The sequence below is a fragment of the Chiloscyllium plagiosum genome, chromosome 29, assembly GCF_004010195.1.
Source record: "Chiloscyllium plagiosum isolate BGI_BamShark_2017 chromosome 29, ASM401019v2, whole genome shotgun sequence".
Taxonomy (NCBI): Eukaryota; Metazoa; Chordata; class Chondrichthyes; order Orectolobiformes; family Hemiscylliidae; genus Chiloscyllium; species Chiloscyllium plagiosum.
Genome location: NC_057738.1, coordinates 20,167,611 through 20,187,914, shown reverse-complemented (window position 1 = coordinate 20,187,914; position 20,304 = coordinate 20,167,611). Strand labels below are relative to the sequence as shown.

Here is a 20,304-nt window from a genome sequence, read left to right as displayed (position 1 = left end):
AGGTAAGTGTCTCAGCTGCAGAAGAGCTCAGAATGAGGCCGAAATACACAATACTATGCTGGTAGAATAAATGATTTTGGGTATAGAGAGGAGACATTTGAAACTCATCTCAGAATTCAACAGAACTGTGAGATATGCTCAGTTCAGCCTCAGACACTGGCAAGGGACTCAAGACTGTAGTATTGATCTGACTAATATATAGCTGCAAAGATTTCTGCTCATTAGGCACTGAATGTCCAGTGAAACATATCACAAATCAGTGATGGGTTGAATGAAGTGGTAGTGTAGTAGAGTTTGGTATTGTCATTGTAGATGTGAAATCTGACTTGTCATTGGATGCTGTTACCCCAAGGAGCAGCATGTTAATGGGAGATGTGAGGAGGCCAAGAATAAATCTTTTGAGAATTCTAGAGGTAATGGTGCATGTAAAGCGGGAGCAGGTGGTATAGAGATCAAAACATCTATGGAGGATATTCCAAGGTTTAGGACCTCGACTTGGCAACCAACAATGAGGAAATTGGGAATGGTTGGGTGGGGATTGGTGAGGGGAGCTTACAGGGCAGAGTGTGGAGGTGGCAGAGGCCATGAATGTAGGAGCACAGACTCATGTGAGAACTGTATGGCTGGAAGACATTACAGAAATGGGGAGATGTGAGATGACAAAATTTGAACAGAAGAGCAAGAATGTTAAATTCAACACATTAGAAGTACAGAGATGGTGGTGATACATTATAGTACACTGTAGTAAAACAAAATATGAGAATTTCAATGTCACTCTTCAAACTGAGTAAAACTCACCATCTGTCTCTTCCATTCTCTGTTTTGATTTCAATTTCAGGCACCTACGCAAAAGGTAGATGCTGGAGTTCTCAAACAAATCTAATTCAAGTATTCACAGCAGGAACAATATTTTTACTTCAAAAAAGTGGCTGCAAGTATTATCCTTTGCATAAAAGCATAATAAAACATGCTGCAGAGGTTTCCTTTGAAGAAAGTGAACATGTTCTAAATGCTGATATTTCGTTGTTATACATTGAACTTCTCCAGGGATGAGCACTGAATCAATACATCAGAAGTTGCAGAACTCAGAAACTGTTTAACTACCTGAAATTAATTCTGTTTTGAGTTTGTGTGCAACTGACAGCAATAGGAAGTCATGCCTGGTCGATAACTTACAGTGTTCAACTAATCTAATTGCTTGATGCTAATAAGGTTAATCTCAACGCGAACAAAATAGTTAACCTGTCTTGTAAATGCCTATGAGCTGATAAGTAAGTTAAACATGGATGGCCAGCTTAAAAATCAGATGGCACAATATATAAATTCGGATTAGGATCTGGGTGTTTAAAATTCTTCGATTTGTTTGAGAACTCCAGCATCTACCTTTTGCCTGAAATTGAAATCAAAACAGAGAATGGAAGAGACAGATGGTGAGTTCTACTCAGTTTGAAGAATGACATTGAAATTCTCATATTTTGTTTTACTACTACAGTGTATCACCACCATCTCTGTGCTTCCAATGTGTTGAATCTAACATTCTTTCTCTTCTGTTCAAATCTTATCATCTCACTTCTCCCCATTTCTGTAATATCTTCCAGCCATACAGTTCTCACATGAGTCTGTGCTCCTTCATTCATGGCCTCTGCCACCTCCACACTCTGCCCTGTAAGCTCCCCTCACCAATCCCCACCCAACCATTCCAAATTTCCTCATACTTGGTTGCCAAGTCGAGGTCCTAAACCTTGGAATATCCTCCCTAGATGTTTCGATCTCTATACCACCTGCTCCCACTTTACATACGCCATTACCTGTGGAATTTTCAAAAGATCTGTTCTTGGCCTCCTCCCATTTTGAGGACTTCAAAATATAAGTCATTATGCTGCAAATGTATCAGATATTCTTTGTGTTCAGTGACAAAATGCAAACTGTACAAGACAACCTTTCACCAATATAACTTGAGAGGCAGTCCTGAACAGAAAGCAGAAAGGTACAAATGTATAAGAACTAACTTTTGCCTTTCACGATCTCAGGAGGGATCAAAACACTTTACAGGCAGTGTATTATTTTTGCAGTTTGATCACTATTTGTAACATGGAAACAATGCAGCCAGGTTGTGCACAGGAAGGTCACCAAACAGCAGTACAGTAAGACCTGACCATCTCATTTAGTTATGTTGGCTGGAGAGTTAGAAGTGACCAGGACAAAAACCTTGCTTTCCTTCAAATATGCCATATAACCCACCTGAGAAGGCAAATGGGATCTTCCTTGAAAAAAAATTCTTAATTTACCCTACTGATGTGTCAGCATATTTTCGAGGCTCGTGTCTCTGGGAATAGGAGTTGAACCCCAGATCCTCTGACACAGATACCGAAATTTTACCACGCGACCATGGCTGATCTAATTAGTTCCAAGAGACACTGTGTCAATGGGTTATCAAGAATGGGAGTTCTCAATTTGGTTTGTGGATTTCCTAAAGAAGGGGAGAAGTCTGCAGCCATAACCTAAAGGCACATACATAACTTTTGAGAAACTGAGCATGTACAGAATTGCCTGATGGTCATAAATATTTCAATGTTGTTACTGGGCTTCTGAAACCCAATGATTAAAATTAACAAGGCAAATGCAGCCAATCAGCAGCTACACCATATTCCAGAGCTGCTCTGATAGGTAACTGTTTCCCACAGTAGACTGTAAATGTGACATCGCACAATGCTTATACTTCAACATTTTTTTATGCTTAGCCATTTCAATAGATGGGGAAACTGGGTTACTAACATTTGAAAGTACAATTAAGAAATACCACCTTATGTTGATTCCGAAATAAATAATTATTATTGTTGATGCTCATTAGCTACTGACTGTAGCTATCATTGGCATGTGGACAGCTTCATAAGTGGGTTTCAATTCTTCCATTTGTGTTGAAAAGGCTTTAAGCTAATCATCTAATGGCTAAATAATTGCTAAGCATAGCTGACTGCTGCAGGGATGAACAGTGCTATTTCTAAGTAGGAGATTATTAATTTAAACTGTACAGCAATGTGCACTTCCACTGTGTACTCACCTCCGCCTTGATCTTATTGTCTCCAAAGCACAGGTGTTGCAGGTAGGCTGCAGCATTGGACTGCACTGAAGGGAACTGATGTTGCAACATCTGGATGACCTCTGGCAGCTCAGGATCCCGCCAACCAAACTCCCTGTGGAAATATATCAAAGTGATGCTGAAAGGTATGGAACAGTTCATTAGTTCAGCTGAAACAACACACAGATGTTTTGAATAAGTGAGCTCTCCTCTGTCTCTTGTTGGGTTATAAGACACAGCCACAAACTCCTCAACATGAGCAATATTCACCTCATTGTGTGCCGATCAGATTGCATGTGATATTGGTTTGATAGTGCGGTTCCATATCATGTCAATGGGCCATTTTTTGTTGCTCTAAACCTGTCCATGAAATGACTCTTGAATTTGATGGGGCTGTCACTTTTTATGATTCTGCCATTTAGACATCATAAAGTGGATTGGAATATAACAAGGGGAGGAACAACAACATTGTTGACACATATCCTCAGCTCGTGAGTTTATCTACAATGATGAATTAATGGGCAATATTGAGAACGCTTGCAGATCATTCTATCTTTCGAGTGTTCTGAAACATTCCAAGATCGTGACAAATCATATCCGAATTCCATCCCCTTCCCTTGGCTCCACATCCCTTATTAGCCTTCATTGGTGAAAAAAATTAATCTTGGATTGCGAATTTATTAACTGACTTGTCAACTACTGTTTATTTTTTGCGTGAGACAGTTTCAACCTTCATCCTTGAATGTCTTAGCTTGGAAATGAAGAAAGTGACCCCCTTTCCTAGACTGCCACAGCTTTTGACTATTTAACCTAACAATCCTTTCAAAATCTGAAATACAGCAAGCAAATCATTACTTACCCTTGGATACTCCAAGGGAGAAAAACCTAGTTTATATAATGTCTCCACAAAATCTAACCCTTAGAGACCTCATAATATTCTGGTGAGTGGTGCTAAGAGTTGTACACAGTCTTCCAGATATTGTTGAATCACGGCAAAGTAGTATGTAGCCTAGAGCAGAATTACTTTTACATTCTGCTTGTTTTATTATAAAGGCCACTATTTCTTTCCACCTTTTTGATTAATGTTGTACCTAATTATAATATTTTAGTGATTTGTGCATATGGATCCCGAAAGTTTCTTAAACCTCTCCTGTCCCTAATTTTTGACCATCTGAAACACTCTCAAAATTATCCTCCTCTGACCCAAAATGGATAACTCCACACTTAATCTGCACTAAAATCCTTTTACATCTATGGACTTTTCTTTGTTGTCAGATATTTTGTTCAATCTGTTCAGACAGGTTGGATTTGAACCTAGATATTCTGGGTCAGAGGCAGGGACACCACCACTGTGCTGCAAGAGCCATTCTTATACCAGTTATTTTAAAAAACAATTACATTTGTGTGTCATGAATTGCCCTTACTGAAGTTCTCTAATGAGTTCAAATTCCTCTAAGTGCTCAGGCACAAAGTCCCTAATTATAGATTCCAATAACTTCCCAAAGCAGATGTTAGTAAGCTAAAAGATCTATAATTTCCTGTTTATCTCCATCTCCCACCTTGTCAAAATAACAACATTCCTTAGACTTACATTGTACTTACTTTTCCTTGACTGTGAATACAAAATGGCAGGACCCATAAGGTAGGCATGAAATAAAAACTGAGAATGTAGAGTAACTTAAATCAGAAGGTGACACATCAAAGTCCAGTTAAATTTCCAAAATCCAAAAAAAACCTAAAAGATAGGAAAACTGATGAGGCAAGGATTTGTATGTCATTGAGGTATTTGAGAAGATGGGTTTGTGAAGCTCACACACTGAACTCTGATTTCAAGAAATGGAGACAACACTGGATGATTTTGAGGGAGTTTAGAGAGAAAAAAAGAGAGTTCAGAGCAACAAAATCTCCTACTGAGGATAAAAGTGGAGAGAAAATGAAGGTTAAAGTTGACCCAGAAATGTTGGAAGCTAGTGATAACAAATTTATTTTTTCTCATATTTGTTACAGATTGCCAGAGAGGTAACCTGTTTGCCTCTGTCTAAGTCTTTTTGATCTGTACATCCTTACTTACTCTGATCTGCTGCTACTGCTTGTAAACAAAGTTTTTCACTGTATCTTGGTACACGTGACAATAAATCAATCAATCAGGTGATAAACTAACCTCTTTCAATATAGCAGCGATATATTCATCTAAATGTGCTTAGATTTGACAAAGAGTTATTTTGCTCAGACTGATGGGATAAAAGTGCATTGCAAATGAAAGAAAGCTTGCTGAAGGCAGTTGCAGCAATGAAGGTGATCTTGAAGTTATACTTGATAACATTGGCCAAAGAGATGTAGGTCAATCAAGGACAAATGGAAAGGTTTCAGCTATTAGTTTGACTTAGAAAAGAAACTGTGCCTTTGAAAAATTGAAGGAAACAAGATGTTTAATGCCTGATTGAAGTAAGAGCAAACTGCATTGATTTAGACAATGAATTGAAAGGGCCCTGAAAGTTGTGTCTATTGGGAGTATGTAACATTAAGGAAGTTGATTTAGCGTCTTGTGAAATCATCAGTGTTGGTTGATGGGTGAAGGAGGCCACTGCTGTGAGAACACAACAGGGCAACAGAAAATACAAACCCCTGTGAAACATTCAAGTTAGAGGGTCAACCATCAACACCAGCAAAGACAAATCACAAATGAAATACATGATATACATTTTTATACTCACCGATTTTAGCAATTAAATGAATTGCATATTTCACAACCTTAATGTACAACATTGGCAGCATTTGTGTAAAACAGAGTAAAAGCAGAGTATTTTGCAAACAGTTGCTACATTTTTATTCTTTGTTAAAAAGTTGGTTAAATGTCTGTTTTTCAAATTTCAAACCAGTCAAATGATGAAATTTAGTTTTAGAATATATTCTTCCTGAGAGTGCAGTTTAATTGTTTCTTCATTCATGACCCCTTCAAGTTTATCAGAAAATGTTTAAGCTGCTTACATGGGTCGATGAATATTTAATTATGCTGTTTAGAAAATAAAATGTGCATTTACACACAGCCTTTCATGGCTTCATAATATGTAGAAGTTCTTTACAACAAATTAAGCACTTTAAGAAGTATGGTCACTGTAATGTAGGAGATTCCGGCAACATTTTTGCATACTGCATGGGCCCTCAGACATCAATTGGATAATCACCATCTAATTTTAAATTTAATGATATTATTTGAGGGATAAATACTGACCAAGTTACTAGGGAGACTTCCCTGTCCTGTGGTTGTTTCCTTTCATCTGAAATAGCAGATGAGACCTTGCTTCAATGTTTCATTGAGATGACGGAACTTCTAACAGTCTAGGAGTGCTCCCAGTACTGTAACTGTTAGCCTAGATTATTTATTCAAATCGATTGGGAGGAAGTTGAACTGGCAATCATCTGACTGAAAAGAAAAAGTTCTTCTGTTTTAGATTGATAAGAAAAAAACAGGTCAATGACACGGAAAGGCCAGATATTTGGAGCCAAGCCCCTCAGGTATGTGTGTTGGAAAAATAATGTCCCCAGGTTTTGATAGACTTGCATGATAACTACAACAAAAACGGCAAGTTGTAACAAAAGTATGTCCATTGTGACAATTACAGTTGAGGATGTGGTGAGATATATTGCAGCATTAAATAATACAAAGTGACAACATACTGTGGAAATGCATTCACTGAAGAAGCAATTCAGTTATAGAAGAAGTACATGCAAAAAGCATTGGATACAGGAATGCAAGCAAGGTAGGGTGGCCACATCTGGTTCAGAGGATTCCGAGAGGTTTCAAACATAACCTCCTGCCACCAACTCCTCCTCCTGGTCAAAGAGACCTTCCCCCTTTTCTTCAATACTTTGAATAATTTCCTTTATGAGTTATAAAATAAAATGAAAATTACGCAATATTTTAAATTCCCCATTACTTGTGACAATGGCTTGAAGATTAATATTTAACTCTAGGACGATCATGAAGAGTTGGCAACCAGAGAGAAAGGCAGTAACCAATATGGGAAGTTAAGCAGAGTTAGCCATTCACACATCACACAATGCAATGGCCAAGCACTTCCATGGGTCAAATCATGATGCTCTCATAACCCAACACTCATATTTAATGGAAACATCTGTAGACACAGAGGTAAACACACATTGCAACTAATGTACACAGTTTACAACATTTGAAGACAGAATAGTAGTCTTGCTCAGACAGACATCTCTATGTGGTTTTGAGACTTGGATTGTACGTTGTGCACTGACAACAATATCTATGATATTAATTTTCAAACAGGATGCAAGATTTGTGCAATATGTTACATGTATGTACATCCAAATTAGTGCACCATGCTTTATGGCGTGATAATGTTGTCTAATTGATGTATATTTGCTTATTCAGAATAACCCACTTGTCCAAGTTGAGTTGCTGAGTCAAAGAGCAAAAGTCACTACATCTTTAACCAGGTGAACTGGATAACAGCACAGGTGAGTGCATCTGGGCAGATCAGAATAATTTTTATATGGAAGTGGCAATAAGCAGCAAGTATCGGACACTGTTCCAGTGTAGCACGCTTCCTGGGTTGTAAGGGAATTCAATCCAAGTAGGTCAACTTTAAGAAAAGAAACGTTCAAACATGTAATCCATATTGACCATCACTTGACAGATCTGAGGCTCATGTTGCTTTTATTTAACAATGTTTAACACCAAGAGTACTGTCTTTTAGCATACATGCCTGAAGGTCGAAGCTGACAAACCATTCCTCTTTCATGTGGTGAGAAAACCATTTCTCATGTCCTGAACACCCAGACGAATGGGTTGGGTTATAATGAAAAGGAACTGATATTCTAGTATTTTGAACTTTGAAACAACTGGTATCATTGCAAACATGTAGCTGTGTGCTGTTGGGATAGGATATTTTTGAGTAAGGTGCCCTGCAGATTCAGAAGTGTGCAGGCATAGAGGAATATATGCCTGCCATACAGTCAAGCAAGGCTACACAGGTATTCCTTGAGTGCATCTTGCTCTGTGAATGGTACTGACTTCAGAACAGTACTGAATGTGATAGTCCTTTTGAGGAATGCTGCTAGAGCTAAGTTTGTAAAACCATGGGTACTGCTGGTGGTGTGGTACAGGATACAAAAGGAAAGACAGGAAAAGCAATAGTGGTAAGAGACCTAATATTTAAGGGTTCACTCAAGGGTTTCTCAGGCCACAGGTGTAACTCCAGAATATTTAGTACAGGGAGTAAAGGTACGAGTAAAAGAAGGTCAGAAAAGAGGTAGCATGAAGGAAGCAAATATTTGAGGTTTAGGCAGGTGTTTCTGAGGCCACAGAAGTAACTTCAGGACATTATATTTCTTTTTGAATGACAGGGCCAAGGATGTCACTGAATGTCTGCAGAATATTCTGATGTGGGGATGATGAATAGCTTAAGGTCATGGTTCATATTTATATCAACGACATAGTTAGAAAAGAGAAGCGGCCTTGCAGGCAGATTTTAAGGAGATAGGGAGGTGACGATTGGCAATCAGAATTCCAGACCAATATTTTGGGGACAGGGCTTTGAATCCCATTGTGGTGAAATTTGAATTTGTTAAAAGGCTGGCAAAATGGTGATCATGTAACTACTGTTGATTGTTTTGATTCAACAATACCCTTTATAAGGTCGCAGAGGTCTGCAGTTCAGAAAAAAGGCCTTCACCCCATCGAGACTGCGCTCGTTAATAACAACCACTTAACTATTCTAATTCCATTCCTAACACTTGGTCCCCCCCATAGCCTTGTATACCTTGGCATTGCAAAGTGCATCTGAATACGTCTTCAATGTCATTAGAGTCTCTGCCAGTACTACCTTTAGAGGCAGTGAATTTCAGATTCCCACCATACTCTGGGTGAAAAAAGTCCTAACATCCTCTCTAAACCTCTTGACCCTTACCTTAAATCTCTGCTTTTTGGTCAATGATCCCTCCACCGAGGGGTCCATTTCTTCTTGTCTACCCTGTCTATGTTTATCATACTAAGCAAACGTCTCAATCATGTCCCCACTCAAAGTTCTCTGCTCCAAGGAAAACAACCCCCGTCTATCCAATATCTCTTCATAATGAAATTTCTCCAGTCAACATCCTAGTAAATCTCCTTTGCACCATCTCGAGTGCAATCACATTCCTTTAGAGAATCAAATCAACCACTCTTACCCAGTCAGGCTTACATGTGACGCTCAGCCTACAACAATGTGGTTGACCCTGGACAACCCTCTGAGAACAAGGGATGGGCAATACATTTGGCCTAACCACCAATGCCCACATCCAATTGCCAAACAAAAAGAATTAAAAAGAAAGAGCATTAAGACATCTAGATTCCTCCTAGTATGAGTATGTACAGAAAATGGAAGGGTGAGAAATCAAATACGTTACTGAGGAAGTCTTGCAGGAGAGAGATTTTAAATTTCTCGGGTATTAGAGTTGAGTTTGGAGAAGCTGAGATCGGTATAAGCTGGACAGGTCACACAGTAACAATTATCTTAACAGGGAGGTTTGTTTTGAGCTTTAGAGAGTGGTAAACTAAATAAACGATGGGAACTTGAGGACAGCAGGAAAATCAGCAGAAGCCAGAAAATTAGTTAATGAATAATCAAAGATTAGAAATGGGTGATGAAAGAATTGTTCGATGGTTAATGATATCTATTTCATACAAGGAGCCTGTAAGGCAAATGTGTTCAGCACACAGATAAACCTTTGGAAATACTGTATCATAGCTATTACTGAAAAGTGGCTTCAAGGGCAGAAATGACAGTTCAACATTCCAGATTATTCCGTTCAAGATATTCAGATATAATACAGGAGGAGATGAAAGGAGAGTGGCAATATTGGCTAAAGAAACAATCACAACTGCGAGGAAAGTGATTACACGGAATTAGATTGGATGCACAACACAGAAAAAGGCCCTTCAGTACAACCACGCTATGCCAGCATTTATGCTCCACTTGAGTCTGCTCTCATATTTCCTTATCAAACTCTCCCATTATAGCCCTCTAATTCCTCCTTCTCAAATGCTTGTCTAGTTTCCCATTAAATTAATCTATATTATTCACTTATTCACTATATTATTCACTTTAATCCTTCCTTTTAGTGGTAAGTCCCACATTCTCAACACTCTTTACAAATTGCTTTCTTCCGAATTTCTGATTTCTTGTTGAATCTCTTATATTGATGACATCTAATCATGCTGTTCCACACTGATGAAAACATTCTCTCTGCATTCACACTCACAAAACCTTTCATTATTCTATTCCCGTATTTGGTCCCCAGTCAGCCTTTCTTTTTCAATAGAAGACAGACCCAGCCTGTACATTCTTTTCCACTAATGTATACCCACATATTTCTGTTGTCATCCTTGTAAATCTTCACTCTGCCCCTTCCATCCCTTTATTTTTTCCGTATAGTGCTCTTTGAGCAAAGATACAACACAGATTTAGAGTAACATCTGCATTTTTCAAGTATATTTCTCTACAATAAATATGAGTGCTCGGTTTGCCTTTTTATTACCATGCTAACCTCACGTGTAATGTTTAGTGATTGATGCATTCGTACTCTGAGATCTGTTCCTCTACCTCAGCAAGACTTATAACTTACAAGTAATATGTCACCTTCCTATCAAGCATATTATCTGATGTTAATCAGTATTTATTTACAGATTAGTAGCCACTAAAGGGCATCTTTCTGCCTCTGTCATTTCAACAGAGGTGAGAGGTGACGACAATGCAAGATGGGCATCCGAGCAGCTTTCCCTCTGTGGGCTGCTGTCAGGAAGGAAGAAGAAATACTTTTGTTGAGGAAGAGAGGAGTATCATATGCCCATCAGCAGATCACACCTTCCCCTTTAAGCCTATATTTGCCCCACTCCTCCCATAAGTCCCTGCACATGGGTTTGCCAGACCCAGTCAAATCCCTTGGATTTACCCAAAATCCAGGATCCTCAACACATCTTCTCATGCAGTCCCAGCAACATGGTCACTGTTGGGATGATATCTGTCAATCAGACTGACCAGCAGCTCTCTAAGATGCGATTTCTTCTATAGGGGAACAGAAGTCCCACCCTAAATCAATGAAAGTGGCCCCTAGTGTACTGTCACTGTGGGGAAGCTGGTTCCCAGGTGGGTGGGTTTTTCCATTAGTGGTACAGGAATATGTGTCTAACGCAATATCCAGCCCAATGTCTCAGCATTCTCCATAATTTCTCGTTCGTTCCTGCGAGGGACTGCCTCCAGCTCTCCTGTTTTATTACCAGTGCTGTGTGCATTGCTGTACACAGGATTTCATCTTACTTTATGCTTAACCATTCTCTAAAACTCCTCTTCGACCACACTCTTCCTTTCCCATCAATATCCTTCCCTCTTCTATTTCCAGTTCTTTCCTTCCCAGTTTTGTCTGCTTTTTAGCTGCTTATGTTGCCTCTGGATCCCCTCCCCCCCCCCACCACCTTTCTGGTTTTAACCTTTTGCCATCTCCCCATTTACTCTTCCCAGCAGAACACAAGTCCCATTCTCTTTCAGGTGGAGTCAATCCCATTGGTACAGCTCTTTCCATTCTCAAAACTGTTTGCAGGGTCAAGTGAAGAGGAAGTCCACTTCCCCATGCCAGCTTTTAGCTTTTGCATTAATTCTTCTGATCTGTCTCCCCCATACTAATATGAACATGGTCAGGCAATAATTCAGAGACAATGACCCTCAAAGTTCTCCGTATTAGTTTAGAGTCTGACTCCCACTGATAAGATCAGTGGAAAAGTTATAGGGGATGTAGAAGTCTTTAGGAGAATGTTCTTAGTGCGTTGAAAGCTCAACAAGAGGAAAGTTCTGTATTTCATATGGAATCACGTTACAGAAGTGAGTAGGACCTGAATAGAATGGCACCCTCTAACTCCAAGTGTGATGGCTGGACATGGGCAAGCACAGGCTTGCAAGCAATTAATAACTGGCAAGCAGTTGAGGACCAATTGTATATGGGGATCAGCTGGAAAGTCGTCATCCCTGTCATGGCGTTCACAGATCCATACTTAAACAGCACCTAGAGAGACATCCACTTGCTACTAGCCAGCAGCATTATTCTGCTTTTCTAAAAAGAAACTTGGAACCTAAACCAATACTATCCCCTCCCGTCCTACCACACTTGGAACTCTCTGGAGTTGTAAGTCAACACCATGCACCCTCCTTCAGCCACCTTGGAACTTCCACACATTATCTCCATCTGGAACTACTGAGCTTGCCCACTACCCTGTCACTATCAAACTGCCACCCTTCATGCTGAACCTGCCACCCTCCCAAATCACCATTACTATCAACCTACCAACCATTATCCTTAACCCTCTCCCTATTACCTTTGAGGCACCCTTGATTATCCTCAATTCTCCCAGTCTCAACACTGAATATCCTTGATTGTGACCTCAGGGATGCCTGAGCTTCAATGGAATGAGGAAACAGGTGATGTTTATGCGTTAACTAAGGGGAATTTGTTAAGAACTTGACTGGGTGTCTAAATGGGGAACAGGTAATCAGTGTTTGGAAATTTGTGATTTGTAAGTTGCAACAAAGATTTCACTAGAAACGTACATGCCTGGACTTTGTTGAATTGACCATTAATGCTTGTGTTTATCATTGATTGCCCATCTATCATTCTTAAATTACCTTTGATAGAGATTTAACGTTCTGTTGGTTGTCCTGCACCCTCCCATGACCTGTTTCAAGGTTTCCACATCTCTATGTGTGGATGAACATTTAGGTCAGCATAGACCAATTTGAGCCAAAGGGCCTGTCTCCGAGCTGTAGGATTCTATGACTCAATGTCTCTTCCTCAGATAGCCATGCTCCCATCTTACTGGACAGTCACTACCTTCTCTCCAATGGTCTGATTTTCCTGCACGGATAACAACTGACACTCAATACAACAGCTCAATGTTCCCTCCACTGGTTCAACAAAGTTCACCAAACATGAAAATCAACTTTGACTCACTCCAAATTCACCAGGAAGTCTACCCCACCTGCTACTTGGAATCAGTTGTGAATCTGAAGGCTCATGTTTCTCATTTGCTACTGACAGAAGATACAATTTAATCCAGTGACCATGTGTTTTAATGAGTATTCCCGATGTGCTACGGCAATAATGACAGATTCTCACTATTTGCTGTGGGGACCATAATTTGCCTTGAATCCATTGCTAGCTTACTTCCCAACATTTATCCTTTCATTGGGAAGCTAATATTTTGCCTCCTCTACATTCAAGTCTTTCTGCCTGTCTGTTTCATTTCCCATTAACCGGGAGCTTCATTAGGCCTCACTTTCAAAGAGTAAATCTGGGCAGGAGGAAGGGAGATGAGTGGAAGAACATTTTAGTGGTCTTCATCATAATTCAGTTCTGAAGAAAGGTACATGGACCCGAAACATTAAACTCTGCTTTCTCTCCACAGATGCTGCCAGATCTGCTGAGTCTTCCGAGCAGTTCCTGTTTTTCGTTCTGATTTCCAACATTCACAGTTCTTTTTTTTGTTTATCAAAAATTTTCAGTTGGTGAAAGGTCAATGTTACTAAGTTGAGGTGTGATTTGGCCAGTGTAGATTTGAAACAACTACTTGTTGGATCAGGGCATGGCAGTTATTCAAGAAAGAGTGTTCAGAACAAATCTGATCCCAGAAAGGAAAAGTATGTGACTCTAAAATTTAGAAACCCTCTTCTTGATTTCAAAAAATAGGAGGAGAAAGTGAGGACTGCAGATGCTGGAGATCAGAGCTGAAAATGTGTTGCTGGAAAAGCGCAGCAGGTCAGGCAGCATCCAAGGAACAGGAGAATCGACGTTTCGGGCATAAGTCCTGAAGAAGGAACAGGAGAATCGACGTTTCGGGCATAAGTCCTGAAGAAGGACTTATGCCCGAAACGTCGATTCTCCTGTTCCTTGGATGCTGCCTGACCTGCTGCGCTTTTCCAGCAACACATTTTCAGCTTCAAAAAATAGGCAATAGTACATAACAGAATAAGACAGAAAAATGAAAACTTATCATGGTTGTGGGTATGCCGAGCTGGGAAGTTGATTTGCAAAACGTTTCGTCCCATGTCGAGGTGACATTTTCAGTGCTTTGGAGCGTCCTATGAAGCACTGCTGTACTGTGCCTTCTGGAATTTATTTGCTTTCAGTTGCTCGTTGTAGTGGCTGGTATATTGAGTCCAGATCAATGATCTTTTTGATAGAGTCCATGGATGAGTGCCATGCTTCTAGAAATTCTCTGGCTGTCCTCTGTTTAGCTTATCCTATGATTGTTGTGTTGTCCTAGTCGAATTTGTGGTCCCTGTCATCTGTATGTGTGTGGCTAATAGGGACAGCTGGTCATATCATTTCACATCCACAGACACCAAAGAGCTAGTAAACACCACAACCAGCCGCCCCTAGTAGCTATACACACAGATGATAGGGACCACAAATTCGACTGGGACAACACAACAATCACAGGACAAGATAAACAGAGGACAGCCAGAGAATTCCTAGAAGTATGGCATTCCTCCATGGACTCTATCAACAAGCACATTGACCTGGACCCAATATACCAGCCACGACAACAAACAACCGCAATCAGCAACTGGAAACAGCAGGAAGGAAACCAAATAAATTCCGGAAGCCACAGTACAGCAGCGCTTCACAGGAAGCTCCAAAGTACTGAAGGTATCACCTAGACAGGGGACAAAACATCTGCAAATCAAATTCCCAGCTCAGTGAACATACCCACAACTGGCACACGAGCTACAAACCTTTACGCAAACCTTGAATGAAAACTTTTGTCAGATGGCAATTGTATAATACTGAATAAACCTAGTAGGATTGAGAATGTGCAAGGCTAAAATTATAAGGGATTTTAAGAAAATTAAGAGAGGATATGAAAAATTACTGGCAAAGAAAAATCGAGGAAATTTCAAAGGCCGTCTTTAACACTTCAAGAGCAAGATAAAAGAGCCAACTGGAGATCAAAAGTGAATCTGTGTGTAGTGATGCAATATGTGGCACGGTTCTTAGAAAATATTTTGCAAGAGCATTCATTAAAGAGAGTGACAACATGGGCTTTGTGGTTACGGAGAAGGGATCTTAATTATTGGATGAAATTTACTGCCCTCTTCCAAGGTGAGTTTGGAAATGGGGGTGGAGGGTAGTTAATCAGGCAGAATGGTGCTGGGTGGAGTCACTACTACCTTACTGCCTCTGCATCCATTTAGTCTGGGCTTGTGAATAACCTTATGCCTTACCAACTGATATTAAAATGGATAATTAATGACTGCTTAAGGACCTCAACATGCCACTAGTATTCAACCAATTGTAGGCAAGGTGATCACCATGTGGTGTGTTTTCTTATTGGTGCCAGTTAAGTAGAGATTGGGCAAGAGGAAGAGGGTGGTCCCATACTCAAAGGTGCTCAGTTCAGTGAAGGGCCTGGCATTATGAAGCAGGGGTCACTCAGAGTCACTCCTCTGCCCTGGCTGCTTCCCATGCTCTCACCACCACACAGCACCTTTCCACCACTCCCCTTCCCTTCCTGATCCTGGATCTGCTGTCACTCAGCTAGGTACCTTGGGAATCCTTGACTCTCCCAGGATGCATTTCCAGCAGCAGCCATTGCTGCATTCGTGGCACTATATACAATGTATAGCCACAAGCCTTTGATCAGCTGGCACCTCTCGAGGATAGGATTTCCATCCCTGATGTCCTTAGTTCTGAGAATGCCTACTACTGGCAATTTAGGTGGCACTTAGACTGGCACTTAATTTCATAGGGTCTTCCCAAAAAGGTGATGCAGGATTCTCATGAAACTGTACAACCTTTGGGTGAAATCTTTTTCACCTGCATGGGCGGCACAATGGCTCAGTGGCTAATACTGCTGCCCCACAACACTAGGGACCCCGGTTCGATTCCAGCAGTGGATGACTGTCTGTGTGCAGTTTGCACATTCTGTTCATGTCTGCATGGATTTCCTCTGGATGCTCTGATTTCCTCCCACAGTCCAACGATGTACAGGTTTGGTGACTTGGCCATGCTAAATTGTCCATAGTGTGCAGGGACATGCATGCTAGACTGATAATCCATGGGAAATGCAGGGTTACAGGGATAGGGTTATGGGGTGGGGGGGGCGCGCTGGTAGGATGCTCTTTGGAGAGCTGCTGTGGACTTGATGGGCCGAATGACTTCCACACTGTAGGGATTCTATGATGAAACCTCACTCATTGGATGGGATTAACATGGTGAGAGAAGGAAGTATTACTGAAGAAATTGCCAACCAGATGAAATTGATCCTAACTTGTTAAATGCTATGCCCTTCATTTTCCATTCCTCTCTGACCTCTGGTATGGTACCACAAGACTGGAGGACCACTGACATTGTACAATAAGTGGAAGCAAAGGTTGATTGGCCAGTCATCCTACCCTCTATAGTAGGTAAATTATTGGAAAGTTTCTGAAATTTAGACTGTTACTTGGAGAAGCATAGAAAAATCAAGGGCACTCAGAACAGTTTAGTGAAGGAGAGGTCGCATCTGACAAACTTGATTACATTTTAACACGGAGGTAACAAGGAGGCTTGTTGAGGGTAGTATGTTTGATGTGGTCTACATGGATTTTAACATTGCTACTGACAATATTTAATATTGCAGACTGATCAGAAAATGAAGAACTCATCCGATCCAAAGTGAAATAGCAGAATTAAAAATTGGCTCAATGGCAGGAAAATAAAAGGTTATGACCAGCAAGTGTTTTTGTGACTAAAAGGCATTATTCATTGTGGTTCTAAAGATTCAGCACTATGTCCCTTGTTATTGTAGAATGTCATAATTATTTCGACTCAAATGCAGGAAGCATGATTGAGACATTTGCAAATAGGCCAAATCTTGCCATGTGATTAATAATGAGGAAGAAATCTGTTGACTTCTTGAACATATTAATGGACTGGCCAGGTGTTAGAAAGGTTGCAAATGAAATTCAATCAAGAGAAGTGAGAAATATTGCAGTTGCGAACAAGAAGAAAACTTTGGTAATTCATAATAAAACTGGAGAGGAACACAGGGACCTTTAAATATATGTGTGCAGTTCCATTATGGAGGCGTGACAGGTAAATGAGGAGATGAAGCAAATATGTAGTCTGAGTTGTCTGAGGCTTTGGGTTAGGTTTTATGAGCATTGAGGCCTTACACTAAAACTGCATAAGATACTAGTTGGACCCTAATTAAAGAACTGCATGCAGTACTGGTGCAGTACATGAGGTAGAATTCGATCACAAGAAGAAGGGTATAGAAGAAGTTTATAAGGACATTCTCATAATGGAGAGTTTTAGCTATGAGAAAAGATTGAATAGTCTGGGTTTGTTTTGTTTGGAATAGATGGTGCTGAGGGGAGATCAAATTGAACTGTGTAAAAATTATGAGAAGGCGAGACAGAATGACAGGAAGGATCGAAGTTAGATTTGCAGAACAATAACCAGGGGAGATAGTTTTAAAGGAATTAGCAGAAGGGTTTGAGGAGAAATGGGAGTAATTATTTATTATGTACAGGTAATCTAGAACTCCTGCCTGAACACCTTTTGTGGAATAAATCCACAAAACATTTAGAAAACTACCTGAAGGAGCAAAACGTACATGGCTACTAACCAAGAGGTGCAAGATGGAATTAGACTACATGGTTTTGTTTTGGACCATCTGAGCATGACAGGCTGAATGGTCTCCTCTTAAATGCTTGTTTCTCCTCCTTCAAAGGAATTCCTGGATGGGTCAGAAGGAAACCATCACGGATATACATTGGGAAGTGTGCATGACTTTTTAGGGGGATCATTCACAATCTTGCTTAAATTGTTGTATCTGTTGCACGTTGATCCTTTTTAAAATGTTATGACTTTCTACTGCTTTTCTTACAACCTTTAGCTGCTTACATTTTGTACCTCACTTAGCCCATGTTACATGCTCTATGCATTCAGTTATTCACACCCCATTACAGAGATTTCTAATAAGCAGCTGAACATTTCAAGGTGAACAGTCACAAAAGACCCTTGCTACCAATATTAGAAAACCTATTTGTTTTGTGATGACCAATGTGTTGCAAATGGTTGTATTTTCTTTTGTGCAATGTTCCTTTAAGATAAAGGGGCTTGGGAGCATTGCAAAGACGAGTTAATTGGTTTCCTGATAATGGAATCATTAGATTTCAAGAAGTGCTCACGTGTCCTGAGGTTGCTATGGGGATGAACAGCAAATATGCAAAGGATAAATAAAATTCGAACTGCAGTGAGGTGGGGTCAGGCAGTGTTTTCTGTTTGGCAGCTCAGAAAACATTGAAATTTCATGCAAACAGGGACAAAGCAAGGTTCACTCCAAATGGAATCATTTTCTGTTTTGCAGCCTGTAAACAGATTCTGCTCTTGAAACAAATCTCTGATAAAACAGCAGAGACTGCTCCCTTGTCTGTTATTTCATTGGAAAGAGCAGAGAGCTGAAGGCAGGAAGTGGAATTAGATTGGTCAAGCCTCTTTGTTACTTCTCAGAGTTTCCAGTCTGCAGGCTCCAGCCACCTTCTCTTCACCAGAGATGTGCATCCCTTTACAGGCCCATCCCCGATCAGGATAACCTCAAGGCTTTCCCCTTCTATTTGGAAAAAAATGCATGAATTATCCCCATCCACCACTATCCTCATCTGCCTGGCTCAGCTAATCTTCACTTTGAACAACTTCTCCTTTAGCTCCTCTCATTTTCTTCAGATCAAAGGCCATGGGTACCTCTATGGGGCCCAGTTATGCCCTTGGGGTTTGTGAAATATTCCTTGTTTCAGTCCTGCTCGAACGCCACCCACAACACTTCTCCCAGTGCAATACATCATTAGCACTGTATCACACCATGAAAATGGCATTGGACCATTCACACTACCTTGTACTATTCAGACTACGTTACACCCAGCCAACATTGATGTTGATGGACAAAGGGACACGGCTGTCCTTGCACACTGCTCAATGTAATAGAACATGCATGCAGGTCCAACAAACAATAGGAAGGCAAATGATATGCTGGTTTTCATTGCAAGAGATTTTGAGTACGGGGCAATGAAGTCTTAGTCCAGCAATACTTCATTGAGAACACACTTGGAGTTTGAGATTTTGGAGAAGGTTTGTAGCTCAGGTTGTGGAATGAGCTGTCGATTTGCTCGCCGAGCTGGTGGGTTTGTTCGCGTGTTAGGTAACATGATGAGTGAGCCTCCGGTGAGTGATATCATTTCCAATTCTGTTTCTTGATTAGGAGTAGTCAGCATGGCTTTGTGTGTGGGAGGTCACACCTTACAAATTTGTTAGAGTTCTTTGATGAAATGACCAGGAAGGTTGACAAAGGCAGAGCGGTAGAGGTAGTCTATATGGATTTCAGTCAGGCCTTTGATAAAGTTCCACATGGTATGCTGCTCTGGAAGGTTAGATCGCATGGAATCCAGGGGGAACTGGCAAATTGGATGCAAAATTAGCTTGACGCTAGGAAGCTGAGGGCAATAGTGGAAGAATCCTTGTAGGACTGGAGGCCTGTGACCAGTGGAGTGCTTCAAGGGTTGGTGCTGGGCCCATTACTGTTGTGTTATCAATATCAATGATTGGATGAGAATGTACTAGGCATGATTAGTAAGTTTGCAGATGACACTAAAATAGGTGGTATCATGGACTGTGAGGAAGGTTATTAGAAATTGCAGCAGGACATTGATAAGCTGGGAAGTGGGTCGAGAAATGGCAAATGGACTTTAATACATATAAGTGCGGGGTCTTGCATTTTGTAAAGTTAAATCAAGGTAGGAGTTTCATAGAACAATACAGCGCAGAACAGGCCCTTTGGCCCTCGATGTTGCGCTGACCTGTGAACCATTCTCAGCTCGTCCCCCTACACTGTCCCAAAATCATCCATGTGCTCATCCAAGGATTGTTTAAATCTCCCTAATGTAGCTGAGTTAACTATATTGGCAAATAGGACATTTCATGCCCTTACCACTCTCTGAGTTAAGAAACTGCCTCTGATATCTGTCTTAAATCTATCACCCCTCAATTTGTAGTTATGCCCCCTTGTACAAGCTGACGTCATCATCCTAGGAAAAAGACTCTCACTGTCCACCCTCTCTAATCCTCTGATCATCCTGTATGTTTCTATCAAATCCCCTCTTAGCCTTCTTCTTTCCTCATAAGAT

The 20,304-nt window shown here is 40.6% G+C and overlaps 1 protein-coding gene across 7 annotated transcripts in view; it reads right to left on the bottom strand.

Moving 5' to 3' along the window:
* LOC122564410 (catenin delta-2-like) overlaps positions 1 to 20,304 on the bottom strand; it is a 1,204,994-nt gene that overhangs the window by 202,758 nt on the left and 981,932 nt on the right. For all 7 annotated transcript variants that reach the window (XM_043719228.1, XM_043719230.1, XM_043719231.1 and 4 more), the window contains one exon: positions 3,062 to 3,194. In XM_043719228.1, coding sequence (XP_043575163.1) covers positions 3,062 to 3,194 — 133 coding nt within the window. The remainder of the gene's footprint in view (positions 1 to 3,061; positions 3,195 to 20,304) is intronic.